At 44.5% G+C, this 19,334-nt stretch overlaps 2 protein-coding genes and 1 long non-coding RNA gene across 11 annotated transcripts; 1 reads left to right on the top strand and 2 right to left on the bottom strand.

The window, feature by feature from the left end:
• Positions 1-105: 105 nt before the first annotated feature.
• Positions 106-7,649, bottom strand: LOC106865491. Of its 9 annotated transcripts, none has more exons than XR_002960772.1 (11): positions 7,547-7,649; positions 6,518-6,636; positions 6,267-6,345; positions 5,980-6,109; positions 5,717-5,898; positions 4,788-4,891; positions 4,634-4,698; positions 3,731-3,888; positions 2,468-2,656; positions 1,700-1,820; positions 888-1,491 (listed from the first exon to the last, which is right to left on the bottom strand). It is a non-coding gene; the product is annotated as an uncharacterized LOC106865491 (long non-coding RNA). The 9 variants fall into 9 exon arrangements; XR_001404713.2 differs by adding an exon at positions 2,018-2,117 and having other exon boundaries at positions 6,518-7,645; XR_002960769.1 differs by having other exon boundaries at positions 6,762-7,645.
• A 3,012-nt stretch (positions 7,650-10,661) lies between these two features.
• On the top strand, positions 10,662-14,200 carry LOC106865571. The gene is made up of 7 exons (XM_014895797.2): positions 10,662-10,740; positions 11,073-11,300; positions 11,622-11,720; positions 12,238-12,423; positions 12,527-12,753; positions 13,243-13,820; positions 13,947-14,200. The coding sequence occupies exons 3-7, from the start codon at positions 11,628-11,630 to the stop codon at positions 13,973-13,975; spliced, it is 1,113 nt and encodes a 370-aa protein (XP_014751283.1). The 5' UTR covers positions 10,662-10,740; positions 11,073-11,300; positions 11,622-11,627; the 3' UTR covers positions 13,976-14,200.
• Positions 14,201-15,671: 1,471 nt separating this feature from the next.
• On the bottom strand, positions 15,672-17,661 carry LOC112269511. Its single transcript, XM_024456364.1, has 4 exons — positions 17,580-17,661; positions 17,314-17,492; positions 16,135-16,263; positions 15,672-16,060 (listed from the first exon to the last, which is right to left on the bottom strand). Exons 2-4 carry the CDS (start codon positions 17,482-17,484, stop codon positions 15,770-15,772), a joined length of 591 nt encoding a protein of 196 aa, XP_024312132.1. The 5' UTR covers positions 17,485-17,492; positions 17,580-17,661; the 3' UTR covers positions 15,672-15,769.
• Positions 17,662-19,334: the final 1,673 nt, after the last annotated feature.

The raw sequence follows: 19,334 nt of genomic DNA, 5'->3' as shown, positions 1-19,334 counted from the left end.
ATTGCTTAACAGTACTGTAGAGGATGTTTTGTTCATAACATGCAAATATAAAGACAAGATTTGTGTAGCAAATTTTATGCGCCTATGAACAATTCCGTAATCAGGCCCTGTCCGTAATGGTCTGAACACAATAGCATAAGGAAACGTTAGTGTATGCAAGAACAATTCAAATCATGACCTGTTCGGTGAATAAGAAATCTGTCGCAAGAATGTTTCCTTAGAAGAGCTGGAGTTTCGGGCGGCAGAGATGGTGGCAGCGCCTATGGTTTGGGGCTTCCATGAGATCCAGGTGATGAGGTGAATCAGCAGACGTGCACTTCTGCTCAAGAGCGGCGGTGGCTGCAAAGCCAGTGCTGTGTGCTGCGAGCGAAATCGGACACCTAGGCTAGCACGACCCTTACAGTATACACAGCGGTACAGTCTTCCTCCAATTACAACCAGTACGTACACGGGCTCCACGTGATCGTGGTGGCTGCTTAATTAATCAGTTGACGGAGCTTAACTGATCGATGCAGATTATCATCGCTAGATCATCACAGCTCAGCCTCATCTTCCTCTTGAGTTGAGCACCTTCTACGCATGCAGATTGCAGCCTACTGTGGCAAATGTAAAACCACATGATTTATGCCTCATGCTCTCGATCCGTACGTGTCCATTCTGAACCCGGCTGATGACAATGACTGAAGAGACAAGGAAAAAACAGTCAACAACGGCTTGAACCCAGCCAGCCGATCATGAGTCGAAGACTAACCTAACAAGCATCATCCGGCCCACACAAAAATAAAAATACAAATAAAAATACTCAGGTATGGCAAAGACTAACCCAACAGTCAAAGCAGCCGCCGCATGACCGACAACTCGTGCTCCTGCCTAAATTTCTCTAAACAAGGTACAAGCGCATTGGCATCTATTACTATCTGTTAAATTGGAGTTGATGGTGATTGGCATGGACACGGTAGGTCAACTTTGTTAAAATTACAATAAATATGCCACTTCTCGTTATTTTCTCTCCTTTCCGTCTTATTCACGATTCCTCCTCCTCCACAACCTTACGACCGACGCCACCGCGCCCGCGTGAGCCCATGCCCGAGCCTCCCCCTCCACCCCCAGCCCAATTTCTCCTTCTCCGTCTTACAACCGATGCCAACCGACGCCACAGCACTCCGAGCAAAGCCGTCACGTCGCCGCCCGCTTCACCTGTTCTCCCACCACCTTCACCGCCGCCAGCCGCCGGACTCGTGGGAGACGGCCGACCTTGACGGCGCCATGAGCTGCTTGCTCCATTCTGCCCGCCGCGTCAACTCCTCACTAGACCTCGCAACCCGGTGCAGCCGCATGACCGCATCTCCCAGCGCCCTAAGCGTCCTGACCTTCCCAGACTTCGCCAATCACCTGCGCACCCCCTTGCAGCTGATTCCAGCCACCGGGTTCCGTAGCAATGCACGGTCACACCTGCTAGTGTTGATAATTTTTCATGGCGCGGCAGACCACCTAGTATAGTACAAAGAGAAAAACGAGACCTTCTTGAGATGGAACATAGCGCAGCTTTGCATAAGCCAAAAGAAAACAAGGACCGAACTTCCCTCTTGTTGAAGGAAAAAAAAAGAGGGGAGAGAAGAGCAGAGCGACAACACAAAATCAGCAATTCACAGCATGAGCAACGATGAAGAAGCAGAACAAAACGATGAAATCAACTTACTTCAAACCCTGGCAGGATAGATCCTCACAGCATGTTGCAAATACGGTCTCCCCCCGCACCACCCCTCCCACAACCACTTCCCTCTACCTAGTGATTCTTCAGATTGTTGTTTCAGAAAAACCTACAAACATTCACAAGTAAACAGAGAAAACTCATGAATTGCATTATCAGTTATCACATGAGATGAGACAAAAGAAGGTTAACTTAATAACATACAATGCATGGCCTGCAATATACTCCATATTGTTTCAAAATAAACACAAACACCAGAAATACCAGGTAAGAACTCAAAAACAACTGATACACCAGTACACTTACTAAATGGCAATGAAATATGTTGTGTTTCAGTAGCCTTCAAACTCGTAATTTTAGTCCCAAATGTTCAAATTATCATAATTGTAGTAATATCCAGTATTACCTAGACAATAAAATAAAGTAAGACCCGGTGAAAGAGATTCAATATAACATGAAAGAGATGTCATGGACACAAGAACAGTCACAGGTTGTAGTGTGGGGCCCAAAATTTAATGGTTTAACTATTGTCGTTACCATTGTACAGTGCATCATTGTCTCTAACACTGACAAGAGATGATGTAAATTACTCCCGACTAAATCAATAAAACCAAATTTGGCCTACTTTGACAATGTCAGGCATGAATCTCTTTATGAAAATTTCCAAACTCAGCCAGGCTACATGCCTACATCTATCATGACATAAATAGAAAGAAAATGTAATCTATACAAATTGTCGACAAGGGAATAATATACCTGAAATTTCGCTTGTTTGGGCCCAACACAAAATTCTGTCCTACCATGGTTCCATAAGGAAAATCAGTCAACTGGACCTGTCCAGAACCTGATCTAGGGATTCGCCTGCACATTTTCATGCCATGGACATGCTTGGAATCCATTAGGTTGCAGAAACTTCCTTTTAAAAGGTTGTGGACTCTGGAGGACCTAAAAGGTATTCACATATTTTTTCAGCAGGAGACCCCGGATCACATAGCACTATAAAATTCAAGACTGTTATGTTTTCTCAAAGAACATGCCTTAACCTGAATTTACAACGACGATGTAGGTAGAGCATAAGAAAAATCAGCTACTCCCTCCGGCCGGAATTACTTGTCGAAATATTACATGTATCTAGATGCTTTTTACGCTTGGATACATCCGTATTTGGGCAAATTTGAAACAAGTAATACCGGTCGGAGGGAGTAGAATATTTTTATGGCCATACTAGAAATTTAATTATGCTATTTTATTGATGAAAGTTAAAATCAGGATTAAGTTAACTGTGACCTGACCCCTCTATCTACACATACTCCTTTTTAATGTTCCGGAATAACTCATTTCTAGGAAGCAAAAGTATCACCCACACCCAGGCATTGACATAATATCAAGCAAGACAACAAAATCTTTAAAAAAAAAGCAAGACAGAAAAGTTCCCAAAGGTCTTTGTCATTATTCATGTGTAGTAATATCTTCATCATCAAGTGAAAACCTACTAACATCTACTCCCTCCGTTCCATAATTCTTGTCTCAAATTTGCTCAAAAATGGATGTATCTATTCCTAAAAAGTGTCTAGACACATGTAAGATTTCGACAAGAATTATGGAACGGAGGGAGTAGTAAAGTAACGAGGAACAATGCTTATTACCTTTTCTCGAAAAAGAACTTACATATAGTACAATCTGGTAACTATCAGAGACCGCATCCATACAACAGTAGTTGAATCACAGATTTCTAATTTATTATTAGGTGGGATAATTTTATTTTCTTAGTAATATTTAAGAAACAAAATTAACGAAATAGAGCTACAGTCATTAAAAGCTGGGCCACCTAAATTTCCTGAATTAATAGCTGCATCTATCTGTCCATAAGTTCAAATTTGAAAGTTAATAAGTACATAAATATCATCAAAAGGTTGATCTCAAGTATAGTACCTGCAACGTTAAGATTATTATTAAGTTAGATACTCCACCACAGTTCTACAACGGGTTAAGATTATTATTTTTTGGACGAGATGGTACCTGCAATCCTAAAAGTTCGGTAGAACCATGAACATATGACTGCATTTCTATCCTGGAGACCACACCACTTGTCACAGATATTGTATCTGTTCCAATTTGGTAACCGAGACAGCAGTATCCACATCCTGAAGTGCTGGACTGCTGGTAACGATGAAAACCTAATTGGCAAAACTCCTCCTTAGAATTCATCATCACTGACAGTTAACAGCACTGAGATGCATAGAATAATTTAAGTTACGCCACATAAAATATGGGGAAAGAATCCTTCTACACACCCAAGAAATACAACTATAGGTCACATCTAATCTATTTCAAGAACAAGCAAACACAAAACAAAGCAAAAAAATCCGATGTATCTGTTTAACAATGACATTTCAAAGTTTGAAGATTTAAGCCTGCAATATTCCAAGAGCTGATGTTAGGCAGAAAAAAAAAGCAAACATAGAAGTTTTCTTTAACAAAACAAATGGTCCAAATCACGTGATGGTGGCAGCGGAGGCGGTGGTGACGGTTATGTTCAAGTGCGTCTATGGCTAAGAAGGGAAGGCACAGCTCGTGCCCATAAATTTTTCACACAAAAGCAATGTAGAAAAAGAACAACAACAATATATTACGACCATACTGTTGTTAAGAATGCAGAAGACAAGAATAACATTAAAATTGGGGACTATTCCTTGCCCTCAATGCCCGTATGGCTTAATTTGGTGTTCAAAAGTTCAGTGTTGAAAAGCTCAGAAATATTCAGTGTTGTAGACTTCAGAAAAATTCACACTTATGAAGTAAAGGTATTCGTATGGGAAACAACCCGATTTATCTACCAAAATGACCCAATAAAGAACCCTAACCCTTGACGGCTATTATGCTATAGCATGAGAAAGCAGGGTATAGGTGGAGGGTTCATACCTGAACGATCTTGTGCACAACAATCAGGATGGAAGCCCCTCCAATCAAACTTCCGCTCTGATAAACTGACGTAATGAACAACCAATCAATGAAACCAACACACACACATGAAGATAGATAAAATCACTTGATCGACATATAATTACAGCATTACCCAAAAGATCTAGCAATTGCGATAGTCATGGAATACATACTACTCATAGCATCTGCACAGCCTTCGATTTCTTGGTCGCTTTGGCTGGTAACACGAAGGTCGATCTAGTCAGTAAATATAGATAACACTGTTTAGGAATTTGAATATGATACAGGGAGAGAAGCAGTAGCATAGTTATATGACAGGTCAATGGAGTAATTACTGGAAATTGAAGACATATACCGCCATGCTAAACAGTTTGCAGCTTCTAGAAACTATTTTGTTGTCTGGCATGGTAATTTATATAAAAGGTTGCTTGCTTAGCACATACATATGGGCCAGTTCTTTCGGCTTCATGGACCGGCTTCTCCGAGAAGCTGTCCTTCCCCAGCTTCCTGGAGAAGCCGCCACCTAAATTTGATTAGGCCACCAAATTAGTTTGCCCTAAACTACTTTGGAAACCTAGCTAAATCTGAGATGCGGCTTCTCCAGGAAGCTAGGTGAGGGCAGCTTCTAGGAGAAGCCGGTCGTAGAAGCTGAAAAGAACGCAGCCATAGCATTCATTTGAAGCTAAATGCGATGCCCCCAGGAAGATAAAAGCAAGACATAATTCACTAATCAAGACATCTACAGACTGATTTGTAATGCACAGAAACATCTACAGACTGCTCAAGACAATTGTGTTTATTAATTCAAGCATATTGAGAATCGAGCATAGCTTGGGTGGCAGCCAGCGAGGTATGCTAGCAGCCCACCAGAGTTCGATCCTCGAAGGTCGCACTTTGGTGTCTCACTTTGTAAAATTATATATCTATATACTGTCGGACTGCAATCGCGCAGCTCTTACAGTTTAACTTCAAAAAAAAAAATTCAAGCATATTGCAAATTTGCTTGTGAAGTAAATAATATGGAGGCATGATAGCTCATGTAGAATTCTGTATTAAGCTTACAGCCTTCCTGTAGCACTCATTCTCATCCCTCGACTTTTCAATCTACTTTCTCAAGGACTTGATCTCATTCGTATTCAAATCCAACTCTAGTTTGAGTCTCAGAATCTTTTCAGCATAGAGCTCTTTTTTCTTGCAAGTGAGCTGCCGCCTCAGCATCTCATTCTCAGCTTTGAGACACTGACCTGTGTACATACAAAATATTACAGATAAACCACAAGTTGTGTTTTTAAGCAAGTAAGATCTAGTGATGATCATTTTTATACCATGAACTTTTTTGTTCTGGGTCTCAGTTTCCAGTTGTCTGTGGTTTGCTGGGTGTCATGGATGCTTTCCTCTAACTTCCATGCAGCCCACCTTCAAGCTCAACATAGGTATCCCTAGGAATCTCCTCTTCTGCACTTGAACATTCCATTTCGACACCAATTCAAAATGCAATCAATCACATATACAAAGAATTAGCATGCATTCTACTCACAATGAAACTGCAACAGAAGACATGAATACTATATTCTGTAACTGCCAATCGCAGGGATAATCAGTATTCTTATACCTTGACATTTTTCATCTTGGATCTCAGTTCCAGTAGTCTGCGGTTTAGTGCATGTCACAGTTACCTTTCTCTTCCTTCCCTGCAGACCACTTTCAAGTTAAAAATGGATATCCTCAGAAATCTACTGCTCTGCAATTAAACATTCTATTTGCGTACACTCAAACTGCAACCGATCGCAAAGATACAGAAGCATGCATTCTACACAGGATGAAAATGCCAATTGCAACAAGGGCTAAGCAACTATTTTCTACCTTGAACTTTTTTGTCCTGGATCTCAGTCCGATTTTCTGCGGTTTATTGCGCGTCATGATCACTTCCCTCTTCCTTCGAAGCAGCCCATCTTGACCATAGCCATCATCAAAAACCTCCTCTGCATTTGAACATTCCATTTGCGCCACCACGCAAATTTAGTCAATTAATCTCACATATATCCGTTTCGAAAAGGAAAAAAAAACAATATCGCAGATAAAGAAGCACCCATCAATCCTCACTCACAATGAAACCGCACGATAACAAGAACAGGTGCAGATGGCAGCACTATCTACGGGCCATCAAGCGAAAGAGATGATTAATACAATTTGTAAAGTATAAAAGGCTGTATAAAAGTATATTGCGACATTAAATGTTTAAGCAACTATCTACTGGCTGGAAGGCAAATTGCCATTTCTTGTAGCTTATATTGTCTAAAAATAAGGAATTTTATTCTGTGTCCTGGTTCCCTATGTACGGTTCCTGGCTGTGATGCTTGATTTACCTGTCTATATATCCCAGTAGCTGCCAAAGATTGGTTCACTTGGGTTGGAAAAGTTAAGATGAAATATCCACAGGGAACACATAAATTTTACCAACTTTCTTATACTACACTAAAAATACACATCACAACCAACAAAATCATCATTGCTCCCTTTTAATGGAAAGCCACGGTGCTCGTTGTAGTACTTTCTTTGTACTATTAAGATGCCCCGTCCGGAGGTACCTCTTCGTGGAATTTCCTATGAAGAACCTGCTCAAACCTAGTATCCAGCGCGTACAATCCAGACAGCCCGCCCGAACCGGATGAGCCCCGCGCCGCCCAAGACGCCGCTCAATCCCCAGGAACCGCCGGCCGTCCTCCCCTCCTTAGCCATCCTCCTCCTCCGCCAAGAAACTGGCGAGTCCAGCGGCTTGGTCGATCGAGCCTGCTGCATCGGTCGTGAAAGAGGCGGTCGTGCAGATGGAGGCGGTCGTGCAGAGGGAGGTGAGCGAATCACTTTGTTTGTTCTAGGTTTTCCGGCTGGTACCTCCGCGGCAGCGCCAGGTCGGGTTTCGGCGAGGAGGATGTCGCTGGAGAGTAGGCGACGGGCGGAGGGGAGAGAAAATGTTTCTAAGAGGCGTTTCAGTCCCGCATCCACCGTCCACTGAATTCAGATGGCCATTATAAAATCAGCCGGTGTTTCCATTGAATCAAAGACTTGGGCGAGGGACTTGGGGAATCAGACTTTTTCCTGGCAAAAAACAGAGGCCATTCAGAAACATATCAAGGTATCATGAATTTGAATTCCTCTATTGTAGATGAAATAGATCAAATCATAAGAACGACACACGGGATAAATATTTGTGCAAGCATGTGAAATAGTTCAAATCGTAAAATACCACTGTACATCATGCGCGTAGCATATATGTTGTTACGAAACTCGGCACCGACCTTTACCATGCGAGGACTATTCACGCATCACGATCGGATCAAATGAAATGAATTCTTGGTTGCCAAACGAGTTGTTAGATCTCCGGCCTCTTTATAGATCGGCGGACCATATCATGTTTTTGGGGTCTCAAGTTCTGTTTCGGCCTCGAAACTCTTTGCGAAAGTTGTTGGGTTTGTTGAGACGATGGTACGAGTTGGTGCAATCACGCCAGACATTGTTAAAGATTTTGGAGTTTTGGTCGTCCATAGAACGAGACGTGCCACCGGCGGCGTCATCCAACTCCCAGGACACTGACAGAGTAGAATATTTTGTGATTCAACAAACATTTGCGAATCTACTCGTACCAGACGTAGTCCTCTCCACTGTTAGGTGAACGGGAATCATATGACTCGTAAATTAGTAGAGTTAGCGTTGGCTCTGACATCTGGAACCATGCTGTCGGAATAGGCCATATCGTAGTGCTTCCTTGGTCGTCGTCTCTCAGTCAACTTTGCGTTCTAGCCCTTTAATTTATCAAGAGTCAACCCACAGTCCACGTTACGGATGGATTTTGCCCTACCTCCCCTCCTCCTCCTCCCGTGGCCGTCGGCGCCCTCCTATCTCCCCCACACCCTCCTCCGGCCTTCCTCTCCGCCCGCCGCGCCACGTTTGCTTCCCTCTGTTGCTGCCAAATCTCCTCCTCCGCTTGTTGTGCTGGCCCTTCTTCCCCTACTGCCGCCCGCCGACCGACACCACGGTTCCGAGTCTCACCTCTGTTCCGGCACCGATGGCGGCCGCCCGCGATGGGCAACTTCTGAATCCCCCCGCGACCATCCAGCCCCACCGAGAGCCTCGTAGAGCCCGTTCTCGCAGGAATCGAGGCTTGCGGCGCTCCCCCCAGACCCCACGGGGGCGGCACGCACGGGCGCGAGCGGCGGCAGCACACGCGGGCAGGAGCAGCAGCGGCATGCGCGGTCAGGGGCAGATCAGGAGAGAGCGGCACGCACGGGAGGCAGCGCGTGCTAGCGGCAGTAGCTTCGGGCAAGCAGCAGCGGCGCGCGCGGACGGCGGCGGCTCGGCGTGAGCGGCGAGCCGACGACTCCTCTCTCGAAAGGGGACGTGCAGAGGAAGATCGGCACAAGAAAAGGGCAGGGCAAGAAAAGCGTCACTGACAAATGGACCATTTCGTCAGTGTGATAGAAAAAAAAAGAGATTTTTCCTAAAAAATCTCTTTTCTAGGGGAACCTGCTAGATGTTTAGTTTAGTTTTAGTTCTTCAGTCTGTAGTCTGTACTCATGGTCGTCGTTTATTGGAGCGTTACGTTTTGTGTGAGTTACCGATGCGGAACTTTCTTCATTGGATAGTGCAGAATACAATTTCTTCAGTTGAGTTAACCTAATGAAAAAGATCCGCTCAAATTAAAAGTGAGAGTACGGAACACAACACAAGACATCACATTAACAATGAAATGGCTTTTGTTTGGGGTTTTTTCTAAACTTGTTTCAGGTTGATATGCATTAGTACACAATTAATAAAAAAAAGTGATCTTGACATCAGTATGCAAGTATCATGGACGAGCAAAATATGTTTGGGCTAAAATGCATATGGTTTCTTTCAATTGTGTTTTGTTCATGTGTTCCAAATGATAGGTCTATAAAAACTTTTGATCATAGTGGGGAATAGAACATCTTCTAGGCAGACAACACACATGCCATGCTTGACTTTATATGAGTAATGACACCTTGGTTCAAACACATTATTGTTCCGTGCATTTTGATTGAACAACAAATTATGTTGTTGGCTTTTTTATAAACGTGAATTTTCATGTGCAAATGTTTAATAGACCGTGACAACGCACGGACATTGTACTAGTAATACAAATTCGTGGACTCAAAGAGTTACATTGCGAGTTTTTTTTGTTGCATCAAGTTAAATTGCGAAAACGAATTGAATTCAGACCTCGCCAACAAACTTTAAGGGCTATGGATTGCACGTACTCCGTCTATCTAATTAATATATATACGCAGGGGATCGATTTTCCTTTGCGAGAAAATAAGGGGATTTTCTATATTTAAGTAGAGGAGAAGGTCACTACTTGATTTTTCTCCACATCATCACATCATTAATTTGTTCACACCTATTTAGTGGAAAACTCATATTTTGTTGCACTTGCATGCATTTTACTTTTCATCAAGCTATTTTCCACTAAGCAAAGAATCTATAACCTATCATACAATTTCATTATACAAATTTTGATTGGATACTCTTTTGTTGCTACTTTTCACTCATGTATTTTCTTAACAATGTTAACTAAAAATTTCCGCTTACTGAAATGACCGGGCCGCATTTTCTTGGAAGGTGAGATCAGGCCAAGATTTTCCTAGCTTGGTCAAATTCAAGTACTCGTAGCAAATTGGGGCGATTCTTGTGGGCAGAAACGCTTCGTGTAACGGTCTGGCAATAAATAAGGGGATCGATTTTATTTTTTCTATCTTCTAGGCAAAGAGCAAATCGAGCCGGCAATTGAAACGCTTTACTACCTATGGCAATAAATAAAGGTTGCGGGGATTATGCCAAGGAAAACGCATCCAGCTAGCAAGCCTGTTACTAGTTGTGAACCAGGTCAGGTTCGTGGCGATTTTTGCGGCTGGTCAGTTAATTAGGGAAGGGCCGGTCACGAGACCCACCCCTTGTCTTCTTTAAATAGTCACATCATACTATCCTTGCGCCCACATCATCCTTCGTTCCCTTCACCGATGCAAAAAGTTTCTCGTTCGTTCTCCATCCTGATTTCTTTACGCTCCATCTGGGTACGTCCTTCGTTCTCCATCCTTATATTTCTTTACACTCCATTGATGCAACGAGATCTTCCCCTTCATCGATGCGCTCCATCGACGCAACGAGTTCTTTCCCTTCATCGACGCAAGTTCTTTCCCTCCTTATTGCAATTTCTCTCCCTTCATCCATGCAAAAAGTTCTCTAAGTAATATTTTGTTCATCATGTTTACTGTAAATAATTTGGATCGGAGAGAGTAGTAATTTTATCCTGTAGAATAGATGTTGTGTTCTTTTCTTTTGAGAGGAAGAACGTTTTTTTTTTAGGGGAATGTCGTAATCATCTTGCTCCTGTTGTATTTCACAGGATGAGAGCCAGTTCCGTCCTAGCCCGCTCGCAAGTTGGATGGGCTCCAAGCGAACTTGTGGCGTGGGCCTGGCACATTCAACCTTGTCACTTTTGTCTTGCTTCCCAATCCACGACACAGAGCGACGGCTGGCTTCGTGATTTGCAACATAGAGCCAAACCCCGTCCTGGCGGCGGCGGCGAGCAAGGAACTGCGGCGGCGGCGGCGGCGGACGTAAATCGAGACAGGTTCGTTGACACCATCTGCCTGCCGCATTGGTTTTTGTAGGGTTTGCGTTGGTCTTCGTTAGGGTTTGCGTTGGTTTTTGACATGGTTTGCGGTGGAGTTCGTTAAAGGGTTTGCGGTGGTCTTCGTCGACTCCGATTTGTGTTGTTGTTCTAGGATTTGCGGCGGTCTTCGACTCCAATTTGTGTTGTTATTCTCGGGTTTGCGTTGAGGGGTTTTCCTATCTGCTTCTGTGATTTGGGTTAGATGTAGGGTTTAAATGTTTGCTTCGGAATCCGCGTATTGGACTTAGTGCTGATGCATCAATCCGTAACGAATCGCAGGTGCGTATGGCGCATGTTCCTGAGAATGTTTTCCGGAAGGCTAAGGACAAGGCCGTTCTCACGTCCATCGCCAACAAGCCCCCCCAGCGACACTACAACGTAAGTTATCTGCATGCCACTTACTTCGATTATGATGCTGATGCAGTAACATGTCTGTAGTTTGGTATTTTTCCTGAAATGATAGTGTTCAAAACATTTACATGGCGCTTACATGAAGCTGTTACGTATAATAGGACATGATGAGATCTGTTCTGATGTATTGTGTCAATTACATTTCGAATGCCACTTACTTCGATTATGATGCTGATGCAGTAACATGTCTGTGTAGTTTGTTATTTTTCCTGAAATGATGGTGTTCAAAACATTTACATACATGAAGCTGTTACGTATAATAGGACATGATGAGATCTGTTCCGATGTATCGTGTCCAATACATTTTGAATGCCACTTAGTTTGCGATCTGTTCTGATGTATTGTGTCCAATACATTTTGAATGCCACTTAGTTTGATTCTGATGCTGATGCAGTAACATGTCTGTGTAGTTTGGTATTTTTCCTGAAATGGTAGTGTTCAAAACATTTACATGGCACTTACGTGAAGCTGTTACGCATTCTAGGACTTGACAAAGTTCAGGCTATCTACCGATGCCAAGCCTGCTGGATTACTGAGGCTTTATAAGACAATTTATGCAAATCATGTTGGTATATCATCTGCCATCATCGCAAAAGCTCTCTGGTTTGCAACTGTAGAGAAACCTGACAGCAGAGGTGTGCCGGTATCAATACCCCATCAAGACTTGCAGGTTTGTTTGTTTGTTGTTTGCATGTGAACAATCAGCAGTATCACTGATTGTTTTTAGGGCCCATTGTTTCATCTATACTGAGATTTTTTTTTACATTTAACAGCACCAAACTTTTCACATCATTGAACTGGTGGGCCCACCTGGAGATTTGGGTCCAATATTGCAAATCCCAGTGAGGCAAGAGGATAGCTATTGCATGGGCTTCCGGGTTCTGCACCCTGGTGAAGATGATGTTTCAAAGGCTTGGTTTGCTTGCATGGATGCTGAGTTTCCTAGACATTTGTTTCCAACGGTTCGGCCATGTGCCTTCTCCATGGCCTACAACAACATGTAAGAACTTGTTTTCTTAACTTTTTCAAATTTCTAGTCTAGTGGTTATAATACTGCATTTTCAGTCATTAATCTAGTGTGTATGTAGTCGCCTGAAACTAATGCTCCTGTAGCCTGTACTTGAAAGTGACACTCTCTCCAACTCAGGTTTAATATTGAATTGATGGGAAAAGCACTGTGCACTTAGAAATTCTTAGCCTTTGTTAATGTGTTTGGTTTCACAAACAACTCTCTCCATACCATGATGCATTGCGTTATTGCTGGTGTATTCAGTTTTAGTGAGTTGTTGTTGATTTATTTTTCAGTTAGGGTTCAATGCTCAAACTATCATGCACATTTACTGAACACTAAACTATGGATCAGTTTTCGTCATGCTTTCTGCACATTTCCCTTCGTTTCACTGAAGTCAGTGTTTTAACTAAAGTTTGGTTGTTTATTTGGATGTCTCGCAATGTATGTGACAACTGCATCTCTTTTTTGTATGTGCAGTTGTGCCATAGTGATAAAAAAGGGCATCTTGGGACAGATTCATGAGTACTTCTCTACTTTTGAAATTAATGAAAGAGCGACGGCTGATGGTGTGATATTAAAGGATACGGTCTTCTTCATGTTTGGGGAAGGCCAGAGATTCTGGTGTGCCCAGTCTCTTTGCGTCCACCATATGAACAGTATATCTCCTGGGCAGCCGAGTCCTCTAATGTCGACTCTGATCCATGAATGGCATGATATATCCAAGGCTATTCTCAAACTGTGGTTAGCTGTTCTAGAAGAAGAGGAAGGGCTGTTGGTAAAGAATCTCTTGAAGAAGAAGGAAAGCGATCAACTTCTTGTCAGAATGCATAGATTGGAGGCATTGAAGACAAAAGGTGGTAGATTGATCTCCATGGAAGAAGCCATAGTTCTGTTAAATCATTTCATGGTAAAATTTAGTCCTCTCATCAGCTTCAAGCGTGATGGTGTGTTTGATCTTGGGTCTTTGGCTGGGAAATCTTTACATCTGATCAAGAACTGCAACGTAGATGTTTTGAAGGTCCTTATGAGGAAAGATGGTTACTGGAGAATCTTCCGTAAGTTAATTCTTTTTTGTTTCACTTGTATTTTAGAAGTTAGCGGTTTCAAAGTTTGTATATAAAGCTAATTTGATAGAAATACAGTTTGATATGCTGCCATGCTGATGTATCTTTTTTTTTCAGGTTTGCTTGAGTTACTGGGATCCTCTTAAGCATGCAAGAGCCGGAAGACCTGACCAAGTGCGGATGCTGAGAACATTGCTTATGGATGATCCATCTTTTTCTGTTTGCTTTGTGATGATGAACTTGTAACGCACTATGTCAGATGTTTTGTGCTGTTATTTCGTGATAGCTTTGAGGCAGTTTTGTGTGCTGTTTCTGTCGTGATATATTTTCGTGCTGCATTTCACCTTGAAGTATTAGTGCTCTGGATGATATATCTGCGTTACCTTTTTTTAGCTATTTTGTGTGCTGTCGTGATATATTTTTCATGCTGTTTCTGCCCATAAATCTTCCATTACAAATATACAGCAGGCCATACTCTTCACGGTATTCAATTCTTGGTCGATCTCTCTATTTTTATGTTCAATCTTTTGTTAATTGCACCAGAATTGTAATTACAGGGATGTGAATCATAATTTTGTAGATGCACTCCTTATGGATGTCATCGTGTAATTTCATATACTAGCATATCTCGTAGGCAATTATTTTGCACTCTAGAAATATAACAGCAAGCATCATGCATCTGCCATGGCCCCCGTCTCTGTACAGGAACAATTTCTCACATACCAATTGTTCTTGTTCACTTGGAATGGAGTGTACATGAAGCCAGAAACACCACTGAATTTCTTATACAAACAGCAATTCATTTCATATAGAAACACTATTGAATTGCATATAGAAACACCACTGAATTTCATAAAGAAACACTACTGAATTTCATATAGAAACTTGCTGCAAAATATTTCATGACAAAACACTGACGACAGTAATAACACCAACAACTGCAGCTTCAAAAACCAAAACACTGACTGCTTGCACAACCTTGAGAGCGAACATCTTTAGTTTGCAAAGCTCCTTCTTCAACCTGCTCGCATCCCTAGAAATCTCTTGCACCTTGCTATTTTCTTCGATTTCTTCCGGCAGTGGCATCCTGGAAGCCAAAACTCCCTGCACGCTGAAGTCACTGGACGAGGTACCTATACACAGTAGAACAGAACAGCAGGACAGGCGGGAAGGAATCCATCAAAACTAACTGAACAAAAGAATCGAATACAGGAATCTTGCTTCCTCCGACGCCAGGCCGCCGCCTCCACCTGCCTCCGCACCAGCAGCCGCAGCTGCTGCCGTCGCCGCTGCCCTTGTGTCAGAGTCCAATTTCGAGGTCAGGTCCAGCGGGATCTGACACCCGAAAATACAGCGCGCAATCCCGGCCCCGCGTCCCGCGCTGAGATGTCGCATAAACGGACCCACAACATGTATTTTGCTTGGCCCAGCCCGTATTCACATAGTATTCCTGTATTTTGCAACGGTCATATGGCCCAACTGACAGCGCGCTCATGGGCCAGATGCCCGCGCGCCTCGTCTTTAAACTCAAGTGCCAGACGACCGTTTTGTCAGATGCGGACTAACACTCATGGGCCAGTCAGACGCTACTTTGTTCTGGCACATGTCTTGCTCGTAAGGCACAGGAACAGGGGAAATGGGCTACGCGTCTTCTTGTGGATCCGGACTAGACGTTATCGCGATGCACATTTTCAGCTGTGGAACTGGACCCATATACCCAACGTGTGTTTGGCACAAGTGTTATTAAAAATATGGGCTTTCTGGAAAAAAAAAAGGACATAAATGAGAAGGATCTGGGCTGAAAACAAACGATGGCCTAATGGATTCCACCCCATTTCTTCGTTTTATTTTTCATTTTTCATATCCCCCCCGGCCCAGTTTTGCCGGTGTGTTCTATACAGTATAGGACACTGGACGGAAATCGTTTTTCTCTGGGCCCTTTATGTCGGCCCACCAGTACCTCCCATAGACCACACACCTCTTTCACGGCTGCATTGTCCTTCCCCATTTGCCCCATCCTGAATAAACTTCCCTCCAAGCAGGTCCATTGTACCATCGCTTGTCTCCTCACGCACGCCCCTACGCACTGGTGTTAGCTTCCGCGCCCTGTTCTCCAAGGGAGTCTCGTCAAACAAAGGAGCTCCTTCAAGGTACCGGCTGGCGTCGGCGGAATCCTCGGTTGCTAGCCTCCCATTCACCAATGGGACCACCCGCTCCGCAATGTCCGTCACCTGCGTCAGCAGATGATTAGTTCCCCCCGGTCATGGGAAAAATACTGTCTCCATGTTTATGTTGGATCACGTACCATCCTCAAGACAGCCCTCCTGTCACCCACAGGAGGAAAAGCACTACCCGGACCAGTTCCATCAGACCATGTTGCTGCTAGCGGACGTTCTATGTCCTGCCGTGCTGCAACGCCGTGCAGCACAAGCGCCTACGACAGTAAAAATACATCCCATTAGCAGGTACATTTATAAACACACCCAAATGCGAACAAACTCAAAAAAAGAAGGTTATTGTTTTACCCTATCTACATCCACTTTGTAAATCCGCGTGTACTCAGCTATGGACATCTTAAGGCGCTGGTCGCAGTACTCGGGTGTGCGCGGCCCTTGAAGGCCAGCCGCAACTACCGCAACTCGATGCATGGCATCTAGGAAAGCGATCTGAAAATTTGCATTCAAAAATACCTACATGAGACAGGATGCTCATCGTTCTTGGATCGCAAAAAATACTACACAGGATGGGGATCCCAACAGTAATGAATGGACAAGCAGCTGATTTGGCACCCAAATACACTAGTTACCTGCACGACAAGCAGGCACCCCTCGACTTGCACGCTTCCCGGATCCATGGGTAGGCATCGCTGCACCTTGCGCGCCCCTACGACCAGAATCTCATACACGTACAGCCCCATGTCGTACTCGCCAATAAGATCAGGATCCCGGCATAGGTGCAGTACTTCGTCCGAAACGCTTGGAGCAGCCCTCGTTGGTGCAAGGAAAGTGGCGCACGCCAGCATCGTGTAGGCAACCTTCAGTCGCCGGCGCCTTTCACCAACAAGGTCGTCCTCACTCGCGTTATGCACAATCTCACGTAGGGACGACACCGGGATGTAATTTGTCCTAGCGCCACGGAGAGCAAGCACGTTCTTCGCAACAGCTAGGAGATGCTGCTTGCTGGCAGATTTACCTACCGGAACTCTCCTCGCACCATTTCGATGGAAACCAAGAATGTTACTACAGAGGTCGGGGGTTAAGTGAAGAACACCCCTATCGAATAGATCCATACTCATGGTGTCTAGATCTATGGAGTTCATCACCATCATCGCGCACAACCTGTCCACATTGCCCTCCAGCCTAATCATCTCTAGGGTCTCTAGCCTAAGATCAGTAATTATATCCTTCATCTTAGGGGTCCATGTTTTCGTGGCCGCCTGCAAATCTTTCCACCCGAAAGTGGTCTTTGGGACGGGGTGCCTAACCTGAACAAACTCTGCATCCATAGCCGACGCTTGGGAAACACCGGCGCCAGGCGTTGCGCCGGAATTTCTCGCAGCAGACGGCCCCTCCGGACGGCTATGTTGGCTCCGGACATGCCCTCCTCCAGCCAGTTGACGCCATCCTCCCTCGCCCTCTTCATGCTTGCAGAACATATTCAAATCTGCAAGAACACATGTCCCAACCAGTCACCAGATGTAGAAGGAACCGAATCGTACGAGCATGCGGACTGGCCGGGGGTAGCACCTACCTTTTTTCCGCGCGCCGAAGTGCTACTTCGCAGGAGCAAGCCTGGAGGAGATGTACAGTAATAGCTCGAGCTATTTTTCTACAAGCACCTCTAGCAGGGCAACCCCCGTGCACCACCCTCCTTTTATATTCCCCCCGTGGCGGAGGACGTCGCACAACAGAGGGTACACACGCTCGCACCCCGCACCGCGGGCCCCGCACGCAGCAACGGGAAGGGGGTGGAAATGCTGAGACTTCTTGGAAATACCTTTTTTTTAATCCATACCGAATAAAATGAACAGTAATCCGCTACAAGCCAAAAGCACTGAACCCATTACTTCTCGAACGTTCTCTTTAATTCACCCGCGAACATTAGGGATAAGTCTTTGTGACTTAGACTTGTGCTTCCGGTCTAAACCAAGTTTGTGGTGCAATGAACCTTTAGATATAGTTGCACTCTAATATTTCAACCTGGATAAGTCATCTGGTCATGTTTTTTTTACCAAGCCGGCAAGTCATCTGGTCGTGTTTACAAGAGGTTTTATGCTGTTTCTATTGGGATCCTGCAAACATCATCACCCATCATTATACATACTTAACTGCAATGAAATAATAATCAACAATGACAAAAGGCTGGAAACTGAAACTTGTGCATACATCTTGGGTGAGTTCTTGACAGCGATCCCTCGTCCGAGAGAAGAGAAGGTTGCGGTTGCGATCCACGTTGTCCCGGGCATTGACCACGCCGTACACACGGAGCGGCCATTCCAGGTCGCATTTGATCTCGTCGATCTTGAAAGTGAAGATCTGCAGGTTGTCCCGGTGGTAGCGCGAGGGTAACCGATGTGTACCCCGAGCGTGCAGTGCGTGTAGTGCATGGGACTCAATCTGGCTGCAGCCAGCAGCAAATCAAGTGAATGTTGTTAGAAAATCAACATGATCATTTACTTGTCGTTAAGGAAAGATATCAAGGAATTAATCAGGTGCTCGAAACATATGCTAGTATAACGAGTAGAAAGGAAATTGTTTGCTTACTCGTGGCATCGAAGGAGGCGTCGAGGCTTAAAAGTTGTTCCGTGCCCTCACGGTAGCCGGCGAAGATCTTCTCCTCCATTGCAATCTGCTCCTTGGCTGATCTTGTGGACTCCAGCTCCTCCTCCCTCTCCAAGTAGTTGTACTCTTGTTGGTAAGGAATCAATGGCAGCGTGTCGCGGATCAGCTGCTCCTCATATTCCTGGGAAATCCGACGTCTCTGGGCAGCCAACAGCTCCTCCCAGCTAATTTGTCCCTGATACTCCTCGTCATCATCATCCTCCGATTGGGAGTCCGATGCATGATACTCCTCCTCCTCGTCATCATCAGGCCCGGCGAGCTTGTTGTTGGGGAGAAGGAGGAGTGCTGATTTGAGGTCGGACATGTTGGAACGCAGGCGTGAGATCGTGTGCTCGGAGATCCCTGGCGCCGGCGGCACGATCTCTGTGAGTGCGGCTGCTGCTATTGCTAATGGTGGTGGTTTGGTTTTGTTCCTCAACAGCGACACCGTCTTCTCCATCTGGACACAGAGCTCCTCAATCTGCTGCTGCTGCTGCTGGAGAGTCCTACTTGTCGCCATATCTCTCTTAATTTGTTCTTGGTGGGGGATCGACCTGCTAGAGACGAGAGTCGAATCGATTTGTTGTTTGCCTGCTGGAGACGAGATTGTTGTTGGTTCCGTTTCAGGGGCATATATGTAGGTACAATTAAGTCGATCGGTAATCGAATCCGTAGCCGTTTCTTG

Source organism: Brachypodium distachyon, chromosome 5, assembly GCF_000005505.3.
Source record: "Brachypodium distachyon strain Bd21 chromosome 5, Brachypodium_distachyon_v3.0, whole genome shotgun sequence".
NCBI lineage: Eukaryota > Viridiplantae > Streptophyta > Magnoliopsida > Poales > Poaceae > Brachypodium > Brachypodium distachyon.
The sequence above is the reverse complement of the archived record's forward strand: the minus strand, read 5'-3'. Positions and strand labels throughout refer to the sequence as shown.